Here is a 19,805-nt window from a genome sequence, read left to right on the forward strand (position 1 = left end):
CACTTGAGTAAAAGTCTTAATAGGTCATATGAAACATACTTAAGTATCAAAAGTAAACGTACAAAGAGACAAAACAGCCAGAAATATTTTTTTCTCAATATGGGCCACAGACAGTACAGTGGAAACTTTTAAAAAAAATGAACAAACTGCACCCACCATATTTACAAAGAAATAATGTATTTGTACATATACAGTATGGGCTCACTTGTCTATAAGCACATGTATCCACGTTGTGAGGGGAATGAATTTCTCTGTGGGATTGTGTCGTTTTTTGGGGGTTTTTTTAAGACAAAAAGGAGTTTTAAACACTCGGTGGTGGGGCCACGGACTGGACTGGGGGGAAAGAGAGAGAGAGGAACAGAGGGCAAGTAAATTACTGCAAAAATACACAAACACTGAGGGTTTTATCTCTGGTCATAAAGTATTTGCTGATTGTGAATCTGAGGATATATTTTCCTTTGAGGACGAAGCTCAGCCAAGGAGCTCAGAGTTACGTGATGCACCTGAACGCATCACCATGTATTGTCGGCATGAATCTCGTTTACCAGTAAAAATATATAATCCTCATTGTTTCAGCCTCTGGATTCAGAGTGTGTGAAAAAAGTAGCTGCTGACAGTCCGGACATTCCGAAAAGTTACGATACGCGCCATACGCTAGTAAACAGTCCCGCTGAGGGGTGAAATTACTAACGAAGGTGTCCAGTATAAATGTAGTGGAGTAAAAATATCTGTTTTTCCTTCTTAATGTAGCGAAGTACAAATGAAAGTTGCAATAAATATAAAAACTCAAGTAAAGTATAGATACTCCCAAAAACTACTTGCGTACTGTAACAAAGTATTTTTACTTCGTTCCTTTACACCACTGCATGCCACACACTACACACTCTACTACACACTGCTACATGCTACAAACTACACACACTACTACAAAACACACTACACACACTACTACACACTGCTACATGCCTCACACTACACGCTCTACTACACACTGCTACATGCTACAAACTACACACACTACTACACACTGCTACATGCCACACACTGCCCACTATACTACATACTGCTACATGCTACAAACTACACACACTACACACTCTACTACACACTGCTACATGCTACAAACTACACACACTACTACACAACACACTACACACACTGCTAGAAACTGCTACACCCTACACACACTGCTTCATGCCTCACACTACACGCTCTACTACACACTGCTACATGCTACAAACTACACACACTACTACACACTGCTACATGCCACACACTACACACTCTACTACACAATGCTACATGCTACAAACTACACACACTACTACACACTGCTACATGCCACACACTACACACACTACTACACAACGCTACATGCTACAAACTACACACACTGCTACACACTGCTACATGCCACACACTACACACACTACTACACAACGCTACATGCTACACACACTGCTACATGCTACACACTACACACACTACTACACAACGCTACATGCTACACACACTGCTACATGCTACAAACTACACACACTACTACACAACACACTACACACACTGCTAGAAACTGCTACACCCTACACACACTGCTTCATGCCTCACACTACACGCTCTACTACACACTGCTACATGCTACAAACTACACACACTACTACACACTGCTACATGCCACACACTACACACTCTACTACACACTGCTACATGCCACACACTACACACACTACTACACAACGCTACATGCTACAAACTACACACACTACTACACAACGCTACATGCTACAAACTACACACACTGCTACACACTGCTACATGCCACACACTACACACTCTACTACACAATGCTACATGCTACACACACTGCTACATGCTACACACTACACACACTGCTACACACACTGCTACATGCTACACACTACACACACTATTACACATTGCTACTCAGAGGATGGGTGTGAGCTGTTCCGTCACCATGGCAACACATTTCAATAGTGACACAAGAAAAGAACGAAGGATCAAACCACCAGATTCAACAGTGTATTTGTGTATTCGTGTATTTGTGTATTGTCGTGGAACCAATCAGGTGTGTTGTTCTGGGCCAGAGGATTTGATGAGTGATCCCTCAAGCATGTATCTGTAATTCTAAGACTACTGGTAAAGAACTGGTAAAGAACTGGTAAAGAACTGGTAAAGAACTGGTAAAGAACTGAACCACGAAGCAAAAATCAGATGAGAAGCTGGATTTGGATGCAAATGAGTTTTATTCTCAAAAACAACCAAAACTCAGAGTCTCCGTCCGGCCCAAGACTGATCCATACAGCGTTTGGTTCTACCTTCTTTTCTCTACTCCGGTCCTGCCTCTTATTTTTTGGAACCCCCATCACACACTTGGAACCTCTGGAAAGTTTTAATGGTGTCAGGTGGTTGAGAGCTACCTGGTGGTCATCTTGAACAACCCTAATCCGGGAGTTTTAACGGTGTCGTGTTCCCTGAGGGCCACTCAGCTTATTTGGCCCTGCTTATGACACGGTTAGAACCGCTGGCAGAGCGTCCTATTGTAAAAAAACAAAAAAACATAGCCATAGATACAAAACAAAAGCAGCTTTGCCAAAACATAACCATGAATGCAGCACAGACCGAGTGGTCACTCTGGCACAGGTGCTCCACAGATTCTGTGTGACAGCTTACCCCTATAAAGCACTCCGGGCACTAAAGCATTTGGCACCACGTCTCAACCTAGTGTGATTTTTATCCCTACCTATCTCTAAGCACTACTACATAAACCAGTTTCATTTTGTTCCTCTACAGTATTTGTTTTCTAACCAGAACGTTCCTCGTGATTCCCCTTGAAGTCGGTTCGTTGTCAGTAATCAGAGTAAAACTGCTGAAGTCGGAAGAGACTGAGTTCTTAGACATTCAAAACAATGTGTGTGTGTGTGTGTGTGTGTGTGTGTGTGTGTGTGTGTGTGTGTGTGTGTGTGTGTGTGTGTGTGTGTGTGTGTGTGTGTGTGTGTGTGTGTGTGTGTGTGTGTGTGTGTGTGTGTGTGTGTGGTCTTGCGTTGTCCTGCAGGCGAGCGGCCGTTCCACTGCAGCCAGTGTGGAGCGTCGTTCACCCAGAAGGGAAACCTGCTGCGACACGTCAAGCTGCACTCCGGAGAAAAACCCTTTAAATGCCCCAAATGCAACTACGCCTGCAGACGCAGGGACGCCCTGAGTGGACACCTGCGTACACACTCCGGTAACACACACACACACACACACACACACACACACACACACACATGCACACGAAAGGTTTTGGACATCCGAAATCACCTCAATCCAATAATACGTCCCCTCGTCAGACGACACCCACGTCACGCTGTTCTGGTACCTTCGCAAACAATAGACTCGGCCTACGTTTCAAGTGTGAAGAAATTAGAATAGAAATACGACGCCCCAGCCACCGACAGCCCGAAGAGCCCCGGGGCGGAGCCACCGCCCCCCCACAGGGCTACATGGTGTATTTAATTATTGGGGACCATGTGGACTCAAATTGGGTCAGTTGGTTTTTCCTACAAGCAGAAATTCTCTCCAATGTGATGTGGTCTAGAAGTAAGTTTTTAAATAACTTTATACTCAGATTACTTTTGGATTTCCAGTTCTGGAGGATCGCTTAGGGAAACCAGGAGCAGCAGGACTCATATTTCTCTCTTTTAATTTCTGTGAGATCTCCTAACAAGCAAAGTGAAGGTGAGACTGGAATCGGGTGGCCCAGGCAGAACGATAAATCTTCACAAATCTTTTGCCAGAAGGTTTGGACTGGCGTACACAGCCAAAGTGCGTGTAAATAGGTATCTGGGAGATCACCTGTGCAGTTTGAACATATGTTAGTGGGAGTGAGCCCCATCCTGAACATCCTTTGTCCTGTGTAAAGTACTCTGTGAAGGACCTTGTATTGTAAAGTACTCTGTGAAGGACCTTGTATTGTAAAGTACTCTGTGAAGGACCTTGTATTGTATGAGCTGTATATTGGGGGTTTTGCTCATTTTGAATGTGTTTGTACAGATTTGTGACCAAAACGTTGGGTCTGTAGATGTTGAGATCTTCTTCCCATTTGAAGGTTGAAGGGATGTTGAGATATTTGAACCTGACAGGATTGAGATAATTTTAGAAAGAGGTTTAGGAGCTGAGATCTTCAGGAGATTTGTCACTGTCTGAGGAAAGTTGAGGGATTTTGGGGACTTCTGAGGAACCCGTGGCACGTTTTTCACGTTCTGTCAAGGCTTTCTACTGACGAAATGTGGACGCTGGGCCATTTTGAAGCACGTTTATGTCCCAAAGGGCCACCAAAAGTGAAGGCAATCTCTGGGTACGTCCGAATTGTCCCTCCTAACTCCTAACTATGGACTTTACCTTAACCCTGGATGACGTCACGGGGTTAAGGAAAGGTGTTAGGAGGCTTCCTAAAGGAGTTAGTGAAAGACAATAATGTTAGTGTGGCAGTCGGACAGCGCTTTCACTTAGTGATGTCATAATAATGCGACGGTGGCACAAGTTAGTGACGTCCACCATGGTGGGGAAAGAACTACAAGTTTCTAAAAATGGACGACAAAAAGTTAATTTGGGTTTTAGATGTTTTAAAGTTGTTCAAGGCAGATTATTACTTTGGTAACTTACATGATCTGCTCCTTTTTCCGACATCCTGAGTTTCCCTGAACGCTCGGATGAGCGGGTTCCTTTAAATGTTGTCGCCGCAAGGAATTGTGGGGGAACATGAGCTGGTCTCCTTTGATAAAGGAAGCATCAGTGGTTCCTAGGCTAAAGGAGGCTCTAAAGGAAGCATCAGTGGTTCCTAGGCTAAAGGAGGTTCTAAAGGAAGCATCAGTGGTTCCTAGGCTAAAGGAGGTTCTAAAGGAAGCATCAGTGGTTCCTAGGCTAAAGGAGGTTCTAAAGGAAGCGTCAGTGGTTCCTAAGCTAAAGGAGGTTCTAAAGGAAGCGTCAGTGGTTCCTAGGCTAAAGGAGGTTCTAAAGGAAGCATCAGTGGTTCCTAGGCTAAAGGAGGTTCTAAAGGAAGCGTCAGTGGTTCCTAAGCTAAAGGAGGTTCTAAAGGAAGCATCAGTGGTTCCTAAGCTAAAGGAGGTTCTAAAGGAAGCAAAGAGCCTCCTTTCCTTTGCTTATTGAGAATTCAGACAGTCCTTATCATGGCCGCCACACAAAACACTTCCGGGGTTCAGGTCCATGGTTAAGGAGTTTGGAGGGACAATTCAGACGTACCCATTGTATTCTGAGACTTTTGCTGGGTGCATACTTAACTCTTGATTTCTTTTTCGGTGGCAGAGCTTGTAGAAGATGTTCTGTCGTTGATTGTTCAGACTTTAATAAAACCCGGCTTCCTCCCAGACCGTGTTGCGCCGTGGCAGACCGGAGTAGAACGCAACGCGTCGGGTCCACAAACCGTCACACGCCGGGATAAGCTGCGATTGAACGTGATGAAACGGCTACCATACAGTGTAACTACGCCGTGAGAACCGTGACGATGCGTGGCGCGACGTGATAAAACGCGAAGTATCCGTGAAACAACCGTGATAGAACACGCACTAAACGTCACTTCCTGTCAGCCTCCCGTCCCACTACGGACCGCCTCCAAGTTCTATTACGGCCAATTACGTGCTGCCACGTTTTGTAACGTTCATCCCCTTTTGCTACGGGCTACTAAGTTTCTCATCCGCGCCGTGGCAAATTTTGTGACCGTTTAAAAGTCTGGCACGGCGCCCACGGTAATCACGAACTCTTCCGGTTGCCCATCCTGTTCCGCTGCGTTGTCTCACGTCCATCCCATTTTGTTGACGGTGGCCTGAAACGGGGCCGTGGCTGCCGGGAACATAGTGGAAACATACAAACATACCTTTATTGGTTTCTTTCTTTGCAGGATGTCAGGATTGTTCCAGAGGGGGGGAGTTTGCAGGGAATGAGTGAAGATCCATTCATTTTAAGAAATTCCCAGCAAGCTGTCAGCGATGTGTTTATATTGATGCTTTTAAAGCAGCTGTGCTTTTTGATGAAGGACTGAAGAAGGGAAGATCTGTGACTTGGAGATCTTCACAGAATGTTTTTTCAACGTCTAGCAGCCTTCATCTAGGGGTTTCTGATTCATCCATTTTACAACATAAAGTAGTTTATTGGCCAGATAATGAGTATAAAGTTTGGGAGTTCTAAGCCACCTTGGTCCTTGGTGTTCTGGAGTGTTTTTAAACTTCTACCTGATGGTTTGTTTTTCCATCAGAATGTTGAGACGTGAGAATCCAGAGTGTTAAAGCAGCTTTTTGGTGGTTTTGTTGGGATCATTGAGAAGATGGAGTTAGTTTTAGGCAGGACCATCGTTTTGATTGTTGCTCCTCTCCCCAGAAGTGAAATAGGGAGTGTCCTCCATCGGGTGAGGTCCTCCTCCAATGTTTTAATATGGGGGGTAGTTTAAGTTCACCAAGTCTGAGAGTTTGGCTGAGACATTAATGCCGAGATATTTGATGTTCCCTGGTTTTAGTGGGGTGTTAGGTGTGTGCTGAAATGTAGAGTTGATAGGCAAGACGACTGATTTGTTCCAATTTATAGAATATTCTGAGATTGAGGAGAACCTGTCTATTAACTCTATCAACTGTTTCTCTCTCTCTCTTCTCTCTCTCTCTCTCTCTCTCTCTCTCTCTCTCTCTCTCTCTCTCTCTCTCTCTCTCTCTCTCTCTCTCTCTCTCTCTCTCTCTCTCACACCCACACATACAGCATTAGAGAACCCACCTAGAAGATGAGTGTAGCTAGGAACACGTTCAGGTTTGTCACCTGGAATGTACCAGGAATGGGCACGCAGTTAAAAAGACAAAAAGTGTTTGAACACTTAAACAAACTACAGGCAGACATTGTCTTGTTACAAGAGACACACACACCTACAGGACATCACAAACTGATTTCACCACAATTCCCTCACACACACTCAGCTTGTTATAACTCCAAGCAGAGAGGCGGAGCTATATTAATCAACAATAAAATACAATTCTCTTGTAAAGACACAATCACAGACCCAGAGGGAAGATTTATAATTATTCACATCTCTCTTCAGAACATAGAGATGTGTATCGTAAACATCTATGGCCCAAATATTGATGACCCTCCTTCTATCATAATTTCTTCGCCACCCTCTCAACACACTCTGACAAAACACTGATAGTGGGAGGAGTCCTCAACAAGGTCCTCAGTCCACAAGTACACAGAGGTAGTAAAGCAGCAAACACCGACACTGGGAATCAATAGATATTAAACCTGAAAAGACTCACAAACATGGGAATGCTTTAGAAGAGCTTTATTGGCTTGAGAAGTTATTTGGCGCTCAGACTCCGGCGGAAGACTGCGACACCAATGGAGGCATAGATGCGATGATCTCGGAGTAGTCTTCCCCCCAGAGTCTGGACACTGGTGGTGGCGAGGAAGAGGATGGCTTGGGGCAAGCCGGAGATTTGGTTCTTTTTGAACAGAGAGAAACCCACCTGAACCACGTACGCAACCAGAGCAACTGTGGAAAGGAAAAACTCCCTCTAACAGGAAGGAACCTTTGCAGAACCGGGCTCAGAGGTGGCGGCTTTCTGCGAACCGGTTGGGTGAGGATAGGAGGGGAGGATCAGGTTCAGGTAGGGGCTGGATTGTGACTGAATGATGAGCGTTGATGGCTGCGTGGATGCGAGACCCGATGGAGGAGGGGTGGAGGTGGGCAGCCGAGGCTTGACCGTGAGGGCTTATGAGGCAGAACCTGGCTGATGATTGGCTGGGCGGAGATGATCTGCAGCAGGGATTGGCTGCCGCCAGTGAGTGTGCCTGGAGACAAGCGATGGTTGGACAATGGCTGGAGTAGATCATAGCTGCAGCATCTACATCATAAAAAGAGAGCAGAGCCTCCTCGTAATCCACAAACACCCCCACCTTCTCAGGAACAAACCCCAGAAAGAGATGCACTGGAGGGTCATTGGGAGCTCAGGACTCATTTCCGTTTCTCGACAATAATGTCCAGAAACCTTCACCAGGGCTCAGTGTGATCTTCCCCTTCCTGTTGATGGACGCCTTGCTCACTCCTAAAGCCCAGTTACTCTTTCCTTTAACCTGAACCTCAAAGTAGAATTTACCAGAAGAGAAACTCTGTTTTCCTAAAACACTGGCACAAGGAGGAAATCTCTCTGGGTTGTCTGGAAGCTCATTCCTCACCTCACCATGACCCACTTATTGTCCATCATCAGACGGGGTGAGATTAGGATGTTCTGTATCAGGATCCAGAGTCACATCCACTGCAAACTACTGCTTCCTCTTCAGCTCAGCCCAAAACAGCTTCTTCTACATCTCTTTGCTGAGAGTCTCCTCCACCCGAGCCACAGCTCTCACCACAGTCCCTTCATATGATGAACGGACGCTGACCTCTGTCCAGTCCTTGGTGGGCGGAGCAGCTTTCAGGGAGGAGAAGCCTTGGAGGAGGTGGTGGTGGAGGTGATCTTCAGAGTGTAAGAGCTGCTCCTCTTCGTCAGCTCACAGATCTCCTCCTCCAGATCTTTGATGAGACCTTCAGCCCGTCTCTCTCTGACTTCCTCTTCCTGTTCAATCCTCTCCAGCTGCTTCAGAGCTCTCTCAACACACTGCAGCAGAGCAGTGAAGACCTGAACACCGTCTGCTTTCTCTCTGTCTGCAGCAGCTTTACTCTTCTCCAGCCGCTCTCTGATCTCCATCTTCACTCGCCTCTTCTGCATTTCGGCCTCCGTCTTCTTTCTTTCATATCCTTCACTGAGAGGAAAGACCTTGTGAGTCCTGTGCTCTAAAACAATGCACAGCATGAAGACAGATTCTCCTGGTTTGGCAGCTTGTTGCTCTGGGCTGCTGCTGGCTTTGTGTTCAGTTTCATGTTTGAACTGAGCAACAACCTCAGAGAGCAAAGTGTTGACCCTCAGTCGAGGTCTGTTGTTGAAAGCCGAGCTCCACCGGGGACATTTAATCTGGGTGTTCCAGAGCCCAGTGATGCACTTCTTGCAGAAGTTGTGTCCACGTGGTGTCCTGACTGGATCAATGAACACGTTCAGACAGATGGAGCACGGAACCGTCTCACTCTGAGGAGAAAAGACTGAGTGAACACATCAGAACCAACAGAACAGACAGTATGATAACAATGATAAAGGTCCACAGGAATAGACGAGTTGCACTGAGAGAGACATAAATCACATTGTCAGATAAAAGCAGAAGACAAGAAAACTACCACTCCACCTCCAGAAAATAGAACTCCATCCTAAAATGTTGACATTTGAATCAAATCTACGATGAAGAAGCTGAAATGGTCTGAAAAGAAAACAAACTTCAATGTGAAACGTGAGCTGGAACAACACTTCTCTTCAGACTAGTGTGTCTATTCTCAGAACGCAGGAACTTCAGCGTGTTTTCACAAACTCTCCCTCATGCTTTATCTTTCATGCTGATGCTTTTCTGCATCAATAGAAAAACTCACTTTCACTGCAGCATCACTATCTGGCTCTCATTGTTGTGCTATGATTTCTAGTTGGACTTCAACAGTGCGCCCCCTGTGGACTCAGCGGGAAAAGCAACTACTTTTTTTTTTATTTGAGAAATTATTTCTTAAGTTTTCACTTTGCAAGGTCTTATGAAGGGCGGGAGGTTTGACAGCCCAGCTTTAATGGTTTATTCTATAAATACTTTTTAGTGTTCATTTTAATGTTTATATCAGTGGCGGCTGGCCAATAGAGGGCGCTAGGGCGCCGCCCCACCACATCATCTTCAATGAGACATTAAAAATAAATAAATAATAAAATAATATTTTGAGCTGTATCTATGTATATATTTAGACGAGTAAGATAATAATTATATAGTTAATGATGAGTAAAGTTGTTACGTTCATCTGTGTTGTCTGACTGGTGACGTGTTTCCACCAGGGGAGCAACAGACTGGTTGAAAGTTGTACATGCGCAGTAGCAAGTTGTCTTTTGAGAGAATACATGTATACATCAGTACATTTCATACTTTACTGTAGAGAGGAGTTTATTACAGCCTCGTATATAATCAACAATAATGATAATAATAATATTAAACCAAACAGCTCTGGTATCGGAATAGTATCGGTATCGGCAGATATATAAATTCAGATATCGTATTGGATCGGAAGTGAAAACATGTGGATCGATGCTTCCCTAAACCAAACACGTTGTTTGCTGTTGGACAATATTTACTTTTGATTGATTGACACTTGTTTTTTCCTCATGTATTTTAATTGGGTTTTCAGCATTGTATACATTCCACTCCAGGTACATAAAGCCCAGTTTTCTTTTTCCGAACATAACAACATCTTAAACGTCTTCAGGCACACCAAAAACAGAGATTAAAGGTCATGTGACCGTTGACCCACAGAAAGCTCTTGATAATGTTTTCATAAGAAAAGGACCAGAATAGGCGCAGCTTTGGCAGAGGAAGAACACGAGTGTGTGAGAAGCAGGTGAGAAGGGGCCTGTCACACAGATCGCTGGTGATTAAGACTTTATTCTCTCTAGAGGAGAAAGTGACGCAGTCCTCTAGACCACAGGATCGTATCTGTGAGAGAGTCAGGTAGCTCATCGTCAAAGTGGGAAATTATGGAGAGAAAAACTGTGACCCTGAAAATATCTAAATAAATGAGACTGTTTGAAGATCAAATTTGGCCTTAAGACTTTAGAAGAAATGAAAACGTTATCAACAAATAGTTTTTTTAAAATTAGCCGGAGAAAACTGAGTCGAGTTGAGGTCAGAAATAAATGGTGGTCACAGATGAGCATCAGTGGGGATTGATGGACACTTTGATTGACAGTTCATTCAGTCTAGCCGTGTTGCTATTGGTGCATCACATTGTGGGGGCGGGGCTTAGAAATAACAACTTTCTATTGGCTGCAGTGTGAGGACGTCCCAATCACATCACACAGAACTTTGACATTGTTTTCGTACAAAACAGAAGATAAATTAACAGTTACGACACAAACAAGATCAAATGTTGTGATGCTGTGGTGGAGGTTTGATGGAGGTTAGATGGAGGAGGTTAGATGGTGGAGGTTAGATGGTGGAGGTTAGATGGAGGAATTTAGATGGTGGAGGTTAGATAGAGGAGGTTAGATGGTGGAGGTTAGATGGAGGAGGTTAGATGGAGGAGGTTAGATGGTGGAGGTTAGATGGAGGAGGTTAGATGGAGGAGGTTAGATGGTGGAGGTTAGATGGTGGAGGTTAGATGGAGGAAGTTAGATGGTGGAGGTTAGATAGAGGAGGTTAGATGGTGGAGGTTAGATGGAGGAGGTTAGATGGAGGAGGTTAGATGGTGGAGGTTAGATGGTGGAGGTTAGATGGTGGAGGTTTGATGGAGGTTAGATGGAGGAGGTTAGATGGTGGAGGTTAGATGGTGGAGGTTAGATGGAGGAATTTAGATGGAGGAGGTTAGATGGAGGAGGTTAGATGGTGGAGGTTAGATGGAGGAGGTTAGATGGAGGAGGTTAGATGGTGGAGGTTAGATGGAGGAGGTTAGATGGAGGAAGTTAGATGGTGGAGGTTAGATAGAGGAGGTTAGATGGTGGAGGTTAGATGGAGGAGGTTAGATGGAGGAGGTTAGATGGTGGAGGTTAGATGGAGGAGGTTAGATGGTGGAGGTTAGATGGTGGAGGTTAGATGGAGGAGGTTAGATGGTGGAGGTTAGATGGAGGAGGTTAGATGGAGGAGGTTAGATGGAGGAAGTTAGATGGAGGAGGTTAGATGGAGGAAGTTAGATGGAGGAGGTTAGATGGAGGAAGTTTGATGGGGAATTTAGATGGAGGAAGTTTGATGGAGGAAGTTAGATGGAGGAAGTTTGATGGAGGAAGTTTAATGGTAGAAATTTGAAGGAGGAAGTTTGATGGAGAAGGTTAGACGGAGGAAGTTTGGAAATTTTATGGAGGAAGATTGTACGAGGACGTTTGGAAGTTGGATTAAATAAGTTTGGGAGTTTGATGGAGGAAGTTTGATGGAGGAAGTTTGATGGAGGAAGTTAGATGGAGGAGGTTATATGGTGGAGGTTAGATGGAGGAGGTTAGATGGAGGAGGTTAGATGGAGGAATTTAGATGGAGGAGGTTAGATGGAGGAAGTTTGATGGGGAATTTAGATGGAGGAAGTTTGATGGAGGAAGTTTGATGGAGGAAGTTAGATGGAGGAAGTTTGATGGAGGAGGTTAGATGGAGGAAGTTAGATGGAGGAAGTTAGATGGAGGAAGTTTGATGGAGGAAGTTTGATGGAAGTTTGTGTTGTTGAATTAATGAATTAAACTTTTCTTTGCAGTTGAAAAACCCTTCAAGTGTAAAAACTGCAGCCGCAGCTACAAACAGCGAAGTTCATTGGAGGAACATCGAGACCGCTGCCAGGCCTACGTCCAGAACCAGAGTCCAGACCGGAGAGGTGAGCCGGATCCAGGTCCCGAGAAACACTCACACAAACTGAGACCATCCATCCATCCATTTTCTCCTGCTTATCCATTTCCGGGTCTGAGCACCGTCACCCAGATCACATCGCACCGATTAAGAACCTTCCTGCAGGTGGAGCCCCGGGGAAGGTGGTGCCCAGGGGAAGGTGGTGCCCAGCGTGGGACACGAACCCTCTACCTTGAAATTCTCAGTCTCATGCTCTACCAACTGAGCTCGCCGGGGACTCAAACAGAGACCAGTCTTATTAATTTGAACGTTAAAGTGAAATAAAAGTTGTTCAGAGGAATAAAACTATCAAAAGAGTGCAATGGGCGGAGATCCCATCATAGTTGTTCACACTGCAGGTCTCGCTGGACGCCATGCCGGGTCAGTGCCAGGTGTGCCAGATCTGACTGTTTCAAGCCAAATTAAAAAACCAGCCCAGATTTCATCCTCTTTAGAAATCATGTTCAAACCATTAAACTCCTCCATGTGTAATAAAGAACACGTGATGAACACACAACCGCACGAGGCAAAGTGAAAAGGTGGGAGGATTTGGCTCCCCTGGTTGATGGAGACCCGCCCAACCTGGCAACGCTGTTCAGCGTGCAGATCGTTGTTCAAGTGGTCAAGAGGAGCTGACTGAATCTGAACAACATGACGGGGGAAAGAAGAAGGAGGATGAGAAAAAAGCTTTTAACACTCTGGCAGAGCCACTTCCTCCGGCGCTGAGTCCTCACGTCAGTCACACGTGTGGAAGTCCTATGTCATGACGATCCAGTCGTACGTCAGACTGGAGCAGAAACAGGTCTGATCTGGAACCATACGACCGAAGCCTTGGTCTGGTGTGAAAAACTAGAACGTTCACAGAGTCACAGGACAGCTCTGACGATATGAGTCACTGTGAGCAGAAGATCCGTTTCTCTGCAGTGTGAAGGAAGCAAAGACTGTTGGTGCTGCGTGACGCCTGAACAAACTGCCCGTCCACACATCTGCTGCAGCTGAGCCGGTGTGAGGACAGCCTCCGTCTCCCCACCTGCACTCACAACTTCAAAGAAAAGACAGAAGCCAGACGGCTCAGAACTCCTGGAATGAAGTATAAACGACTCCAGGAAAGGAGGAGAACACCGGCCGCCAGATGTGGAAATAGTTTGGAGATTGTTATGTTACATTATGGAACGCGGCCCAACGCGAACTAAGAGGTGTATTATGAACGCAATCGTGCGCGTCCACGTTCTGCCAACAAGTTTGAGCGGTCTGCGGGCATGTGAAGCGGCAAGTGCTTTTGGGCCTAACGCGTCTGCTTCAGCCTCGCTTCAGGCTCGCTTCAGCCTGGCTTCAGCCTCGCTTCAGCCTGGCTTCAGCCTCGCTTCAGCCTCACTTCAGCCTCGCTTCAGCCTCGCTTCAGGCTCCCTTCAGCCTCGCTTCAGCCTCGCTTCAGCCTCGCTTCAGCCTCGCTTCAGGCTCCCTTCAGGCTCCCTTCAGGCTCGCTTCAGCCTCGCTTCAGCCTCGTTTCAGGCTCGTTTCAGGCTCGCTTCAGCCTGGCTTCAGCCTCGTTTCAGGCTCGTTTCAGGCTCGTTTCAGGCTCGCTTCAGCCTCGCTTCAGGCTCCCTTCAGGCTCGCTTCAGGCTCCCTTCAGGCTCGCTTCAGGCTCCCTTCAGGCTCGCTTCAGCCTCGCTTCAGGCTCGCTTCAGCCTCGCTTCAGCCTCGCTTCAGGCTCGCATCAGGCTCGCTTCAGGCTCGCTTCAGCCTCGCTTCAGGCTCGCATCAGGCTCGCTTCAGGCTCGCTTCAGCCTCGCTTCAGCCTCGCTTCAGGCTCCCTTCAGGCTCGCTTCAGCCTCGCTTCAGCCTCGCTTCAGCCTCGCTTCAGGCTCCCTTCAGGCTCGCTTCAGCCTCGCTTCAGCCTCGCTTCAGGCTCCCTTCAGGCTCGCATCAGGCTCACTTCAGGCTCGCTTCAGCCTCGCTTCAGCCTCGCTTCAGCCTCGCTTCAGCCTCGCTTCAGCCTCGCTTCAGGCTCCCTTCAGGCTCGCTTCAGCCTCGCTTCAGCCTCGCTTCAGCCTCGCTTCAGGCTCCCTTCAGGCTCGCTTCAGCCTCGCTTCAGCCTCGCTTCAGGCTCCCTTCAGGCTCGCATCAGGCTCACTTCAGGCTCGCTTCAGCCTCGCTTCAGCCTCGCTTCAGCCTCGCTTCAGCCTCGCTTCAGCCTCGCTTCAGGCTCCCTTCAGGCTCCCTTCAGGCTCGCTTCAGCCTCGCTTCAGGCTCCCTTCAGGCTCCCTTCAGGCTCGCTTCAGCCTCGCTTCAGGCTCGCTTCAGCCTCGCTTCAGCCTCGCTTCAGGCTCCCTTCAGGCTCCCTTCAGGCTCCCTTCAGGCTCCCTTCAGGCTCGCTTCAGCCTCGCTTCAGGCTCGCTTCAGCCTCGCTTCAGGCTCCCTTCAGGCTCCCTTCAGGCTCCCTTCAGGCTCCCTTCAGGCTCGCTTCAGCCTCGCTTCAGCCTCGCTTCAGCCTCGCTTCAGCCTCGCTTCAGGCTGTGTTGATAGATCTGCACACAGCAGCAGGCTGGTCCTGCTGACAGGTTCTGTTTTTGCAGCCTGGTTGAAGTGACGCTGATGGCCTGTACCGTCACGGCAGCTAAACGAGTTGTGGCTGCTGTGGTGAGGCTCAGAGGCTCCCGCTCAGCAGAGGCCAACAGGAAGCTGCTGACAGGAAGCTGCTGGTGTCAGCCGGCAGGAAGCTGCTGTCGTAGTAAAGTCGGACAGAAGCTGACAGACGACCTTTTAATACCTGAAACCCTGACAAGGCAGCGACACGCTGCAACACAGACGAAGCTCCGCTTCTCTGATCACTTGCAATGCTGATGGAGCTGCTGTGGTGATGAAGTAAATCCTCCACCTGTGTACTTTTGTGCTCCACCTGTGTTCTCCTGTCCTCCACCTGTGATCCTGAGATGAATCGATTCCTCCTTCTGCTTTATTTCCATTGCTGTAACACCTTGGAAGCTCCAGCTTCACCTGCTCCACCTGCTTCACCTGCTCACTTTGCCCCCCAGCAGACGACCTCCACCCAAACAGGACTCGGATTGGCAGCGAGCGGGCGAAGTTGCTCGACAGGTTGGCCAGCAACGTGGCCAGACGGAAGAACTCCATGCCGCAGAAGTTCACTGGTAAGAACCAGAGTCTGCAGATGTTTACTGGTAGAACCAGAGTCTGCAGATGTTTACTGGTAGAACCAGAGTCTGCAGATGTTTACTGGTAGAACCAGAGTCTGTAGATGTTTACTGGTAGAACCAGAGTCTGCAGAAGTTTACTGGTAGAACCAGAGTCTGCAGATGTTTACTGGTAGAACCAGAGTCTGCAGATGTTTACTGGTAGAACCAGAGTCTGCAGAAGTTTACTGGTAGAACCAGAGTCTGCAGATGTTTACTGGTAGAACCAGAGTCTGCAGAAGTTTACTGGTAGAACCAGAGTCTGTAGACGTTTACTGGTAGAACCAGAGTCTGCAGACGTTCACTGGTAGAACCAGAGTCTGTAGACGTTTACTGGTAGAACCAGAGTCTGCAGAAGTTGTCCCTCAGCCTGGTTTCCCTGGTTGAACTGCAGCTTCCAGCCACAGTTTGAACACAGTAGATGTTGCCTGTTTGTGCAGCTGACGGATGTTTTCTGTGTTCAGGTGACGGAGTCTGTCTGGACCTGAGCTTCAACCAGCGGTCTGAGGTCAGAGACCCCCCCCCAGCAGCAGTCCTCCATCAGCAGCAGCCCCCACTCCCAGGCCCCGACGGGACTGAGCCCCCCCCCTCCCACAGGCCTTACCCCATCCAACTGAACCACAAGCCGGCCCCGCCCCCCCCGGGCCTGGCTCCGCTCCCCTCAGTCACCTACAGCTTGGGGCACCTGCTGAATCACCCGCAGCCCCTCCCCCCAGGGCCCGTGGAGGCGGTGCCGGGTGCCATGTACCCCTGCGGCCACTGCAGGGTGGTGTTCCTGGACTACGTCATGTTCACCATCCACATGGGTTGCCACGGTTACCGCGATCCGCTGCAGTGCAACGTGTGTGGCCATCGCAGCCGCGACCGATACGAGTTCTCCTCGCATATCGTCCGCGGAGAGCACCGCCTCCACCTGACGTAGAACACCCCCCACGTGCACCGCCTCCACCTGACGTAGAACACCCCCCACGTACACCGCCTCCACCTGACGTAGAACACCCCCCACGTACACCGTCTCCACCTCATGTAGAACACACTTCTGCACCTCCTCTGAGGACGGTGGGGTTCAGAGGAGGGTGGAGTAGTGACTCCTCTGGGGAGGGTGGAGTTCAGAGGAGGGTGGAGTAGTGACTCCTCTGGGGAGGGTGGGGTTCAGAGGAGGGTGGAGTAGTGACTCCTCTGGGGAGGGTGGGGTTCAGAGGAGGGTGGAGTAGTGACTCCTCTGGGGAGGGTGGAGTTCAGAGGGTGTTTGTGAACTAGTGAAACTGAATATGAAATGTAAATAAAGTGTTTATAAAAATCAAATCTCTCTGTCTCTCATTTTTTCAGTTAATCTCTATCATTCTCTCTATCTGTCTCTATCATACTCTATCATTTCCTCTCTATCAGTTGTCTCCATCAGCAGTCACTTCTCTTTTACTCCGTGTGGTTTCAAGAGACGTGACTCGTCTTGTCGTCTATCAGTCATCAGCTCTTTTCCTCCAACACCAGCCAGTCATCACTCCCCCTCTCTCTCTCTCTCTCTCTATCCCTCTCTCTGTCAGTTCTTCACCTCCACCAGCCAGTCATCACTCCCCCTCTCTCTCTCTCTCTAGCCCTCTCTCTGTCAGTTCTTCACCTCCACCATCCAGTCATCTCGCCCCTTCTCTCTATCACGCCCCTCTTTCTCTCTAGCAGTTCTTCACCTCCACCAGCCAGTCATCTCTTCCTCTTCGCTGCTGCTTCTTTCGTTCTCAGCAGTTTGATGGAGGACAGAAACACTTCACACACTTAATACACACACTTCCTGTGTGTGTGTGTGTGTGTGTGTGTGTGTGTGTGTGTGTGTGTGTGAAGTGTTTGATCATCACAGCATCTTGTTGAGTCGGAGGTCGAGCTGCTGAACCAACGTTATAAACACTTTATCTCACCATTCTCATGTTCTCATCAGAGTTTTGCTGACATTTATAGGTGCACACGCACACTCGCACACACACACACACACACACACACACACACACACACACACACACACGCACACACACGCACACGCACACACACGCACACACACACACACGCACACACACGCACACACACGCACACACACACACATACACGCACACACACACACACACACACGCACACACACACACACACACACACACACACACACACACACACACACACGGAGACCAATAAAATAGCAAACCTCCATTAAACAAGTCAAAATATTTGATATCAAAATAAGTCAAGTTAATTCAAGTGCAACAACGAGATACTAAGAAAACACAAAGAAACCTTAGACGTTACAAATCATATTAAAGGTGCTCTATCACCCTCTAGTGGCAAGAAACTGAATGTACAGTGAATATTGTATTTATATAGTACTTCAACATGGTTGGTTTAAGCTTCTTGTGGAGCTTCCAGGTACTGTGGTTTCATCTATATACTCCTCTGCCTTCCCCCAGGTACTCTGGTTTCCTCCATTTACTCCCATGATTTCTCTAAGTACTCCTCTGGTTTCCTCTATGTACTCTGGTTTCCTCCAAGTACTCCTCTGGTTTCCTCCAGATACTCCTCTGGTTTCCTCCAAGTATTCTGGTTTCCTCCATTTACTCCTCTGGTTTCCTCCAGGTACTCCTCTAGTTTCCTCCAGGTACTCATCTAGTTTCCGACAAGTACTCCTCTGGTTTCCTCCAGATACTCCTCTAGTTTCCTCCAGGAACTCCTCTGCTTTCCCCCAGGTATCCTGGTATCCTCCAGGTACTCTAGTTTCCTCCAGTTACTCCTCTGCTTTCCCCCAGGTACTCTGGTTTCCTCCATTTACTCCTGTGATTTCTCTAAGTACTCCTCTGGTTTCCTCTATGTACTTTGGTTTCCTCCAGGTACTCTAGTTTCCTTCACATACTCCTCTGGTTTCATCAATTTACTCCGCTGGTTTCCTCCAGGTACTCCTTTGGTTTCTTGCAGGTACTGTGGTTTCCTCCAGGTACTCCCCCGGTTTCCTCCAGGTACTCTGGTTTCCTCCAGCTACTCCTCTTGTTTCCTCCAGGTTCTCCTCTGGTTTCCTCCAGGTACTAATCTGGTTTCCACCATATACTCCTCTGGTTTCCTCCAAATACTCCTCTGGTTTCCACCATATACTCCTCTGGTTTCCTCCAGGTACTCTGGTTTCCTCCAGCTACTCCTCTGGTTTCCTCCAGATACTCCTCTGGTTTCCACCAAATACTCCTCTGGTTTCCACCATATACTCCTGTGGTTTCCTCCAGGTACTCTGGTTTCCTCCAGCTACTCCTCTAGTTTCCTCCAGGTACTCCCCTGGTTTCCCCCAGATAGTGCTGTTGATTCTTCCAGGTACTCTGGTTTCCTCCAGGTACTCCTCTGGTTTCCTCCAGGTACTCCTGTGGTTTCTTCCAGGTACTCTGGTTTCCTCCAGCTACTCCTCTAGTTTCCTCCAGGTACTCCTGTGGTTTCCTCCAGATTATCCTGTTGTTTCCTCCAGGTACTCTAGTTTCCTCCAGGTACTCCCCTGGTTTCCTCCAGATAGTGCTGTTGTTTCCTCCAGGTACTCTGGTTTCTTCCAGGTACTCCTCTGGTTTCTTCCAGGGTACTCCTGTGGTTTCCTATAGATACTCCTCTGGTTTCATCAAGATACTCCTCTGGTTTCCTCAAGTTACTCCTCTGGTTTCCTCCAGGTACTCCTCTGGTTTCCTCCACATACTCCTCTGGTTTCCTCCAGGTACTCCTCTGATTTCCTCCAGGATACTGCTCTGGTTTCTTCCAGGGTACTCCCCTGGTTTCCACCATATACTCTTCTGGTTTCCTCCAGGTACTCCTCTGATTTCCTCCAGGTACTGCTCTGGTTTCCTCCAGGTATTCTGGTTTCCTCCAGGTACTACTCTGGTTTCCTCCCGATACTCCTCTGGTTTCCTCCAGGTACTCTGGTTTCCTTCAGGTACTCCTCTGGTTTCCTCCAGGTACTCCTCTAGTTTTCTCCAGGTACTCTGGTTTCCTCCAGGTACTCCTCTGGTTTCCTCCAGGTACTACTCTAGTTTCCTCCAGATACTCCTTTGGTTTCCTCCAGATACTACTCTTGTTTCCTCCAGGTACTCCTCTGGTTTCCTCCAGGTACTCTGGTTTCCTCCAGGTACTCCTCTAGTTTCCTCCAGG

At 47.8% G+C, this 19,805-nt stretch overlaps 1 protein-coding gene and 1 pseudogene across 4 annotated transcripts in view; one reads left to right on the forward strand and one right to left on the reverse strand.

Moving 5' to 3' along the window:
• Positions 1-16,648, forward strand: part of LOC308110522 (zinc finger protein Aiolos-like) — a 27,438-nt gene extending 10,790 nt beyond the window's left edge. For 2 of the 3 annotated variants that reach the window (XM_080464869.1, XM_080464871.1), the window contains 4 exons: positions 3,074-3,241; positions 12,338-12,454; positions 15,501-15,614; positions 16,121-16,648. In XM_080464869.1, coding sequence (XP_080320995.1) covers positions 3,074-3,241; positions 12,338-12,454; positions 15,501-15,614; positions 16,121-16,578 — 857 coding nt within the window. In that variant the 3' untranslated portion in view covers positions 16,579-16,648. The remainder of the gene's footprint in view (positions 1-3,073; positions 3,242-12,337; positions 12,455-15,500; positions 15,615-16,120) is intronic. The other variant, XM_080464870.1, reaches the window with a different exon arrangement.
• LOC308109750 (zinc-binding protein A33-like) lies at positions 7,597-9,913 on the reverse strand (annotated as a pseudogene). The gene is made up of 2 exons: positions 9,908-9,913; positions 7,597-9,113 (listed from the first exon to the last, which is right to left on the reverse strand). The product of its transcript is annotated as a zinc-binding protein A33-like (transcript).
• Positions 16,649-19,805: the final 3,157 nt, after the last annotated feature.

This window comes from Lipophrys pholis (genome assembly GCF_963383615.2).
Source record: "Lipophrys pholis genome assembly, chromosome: 5".
NCBI classification, from domain to species: Eukaryota; Metazoa; Chordata; class Actinopteri; order Blenniiformes; family Blenniidae; genus Lipophrys; species Lipophrys pholis.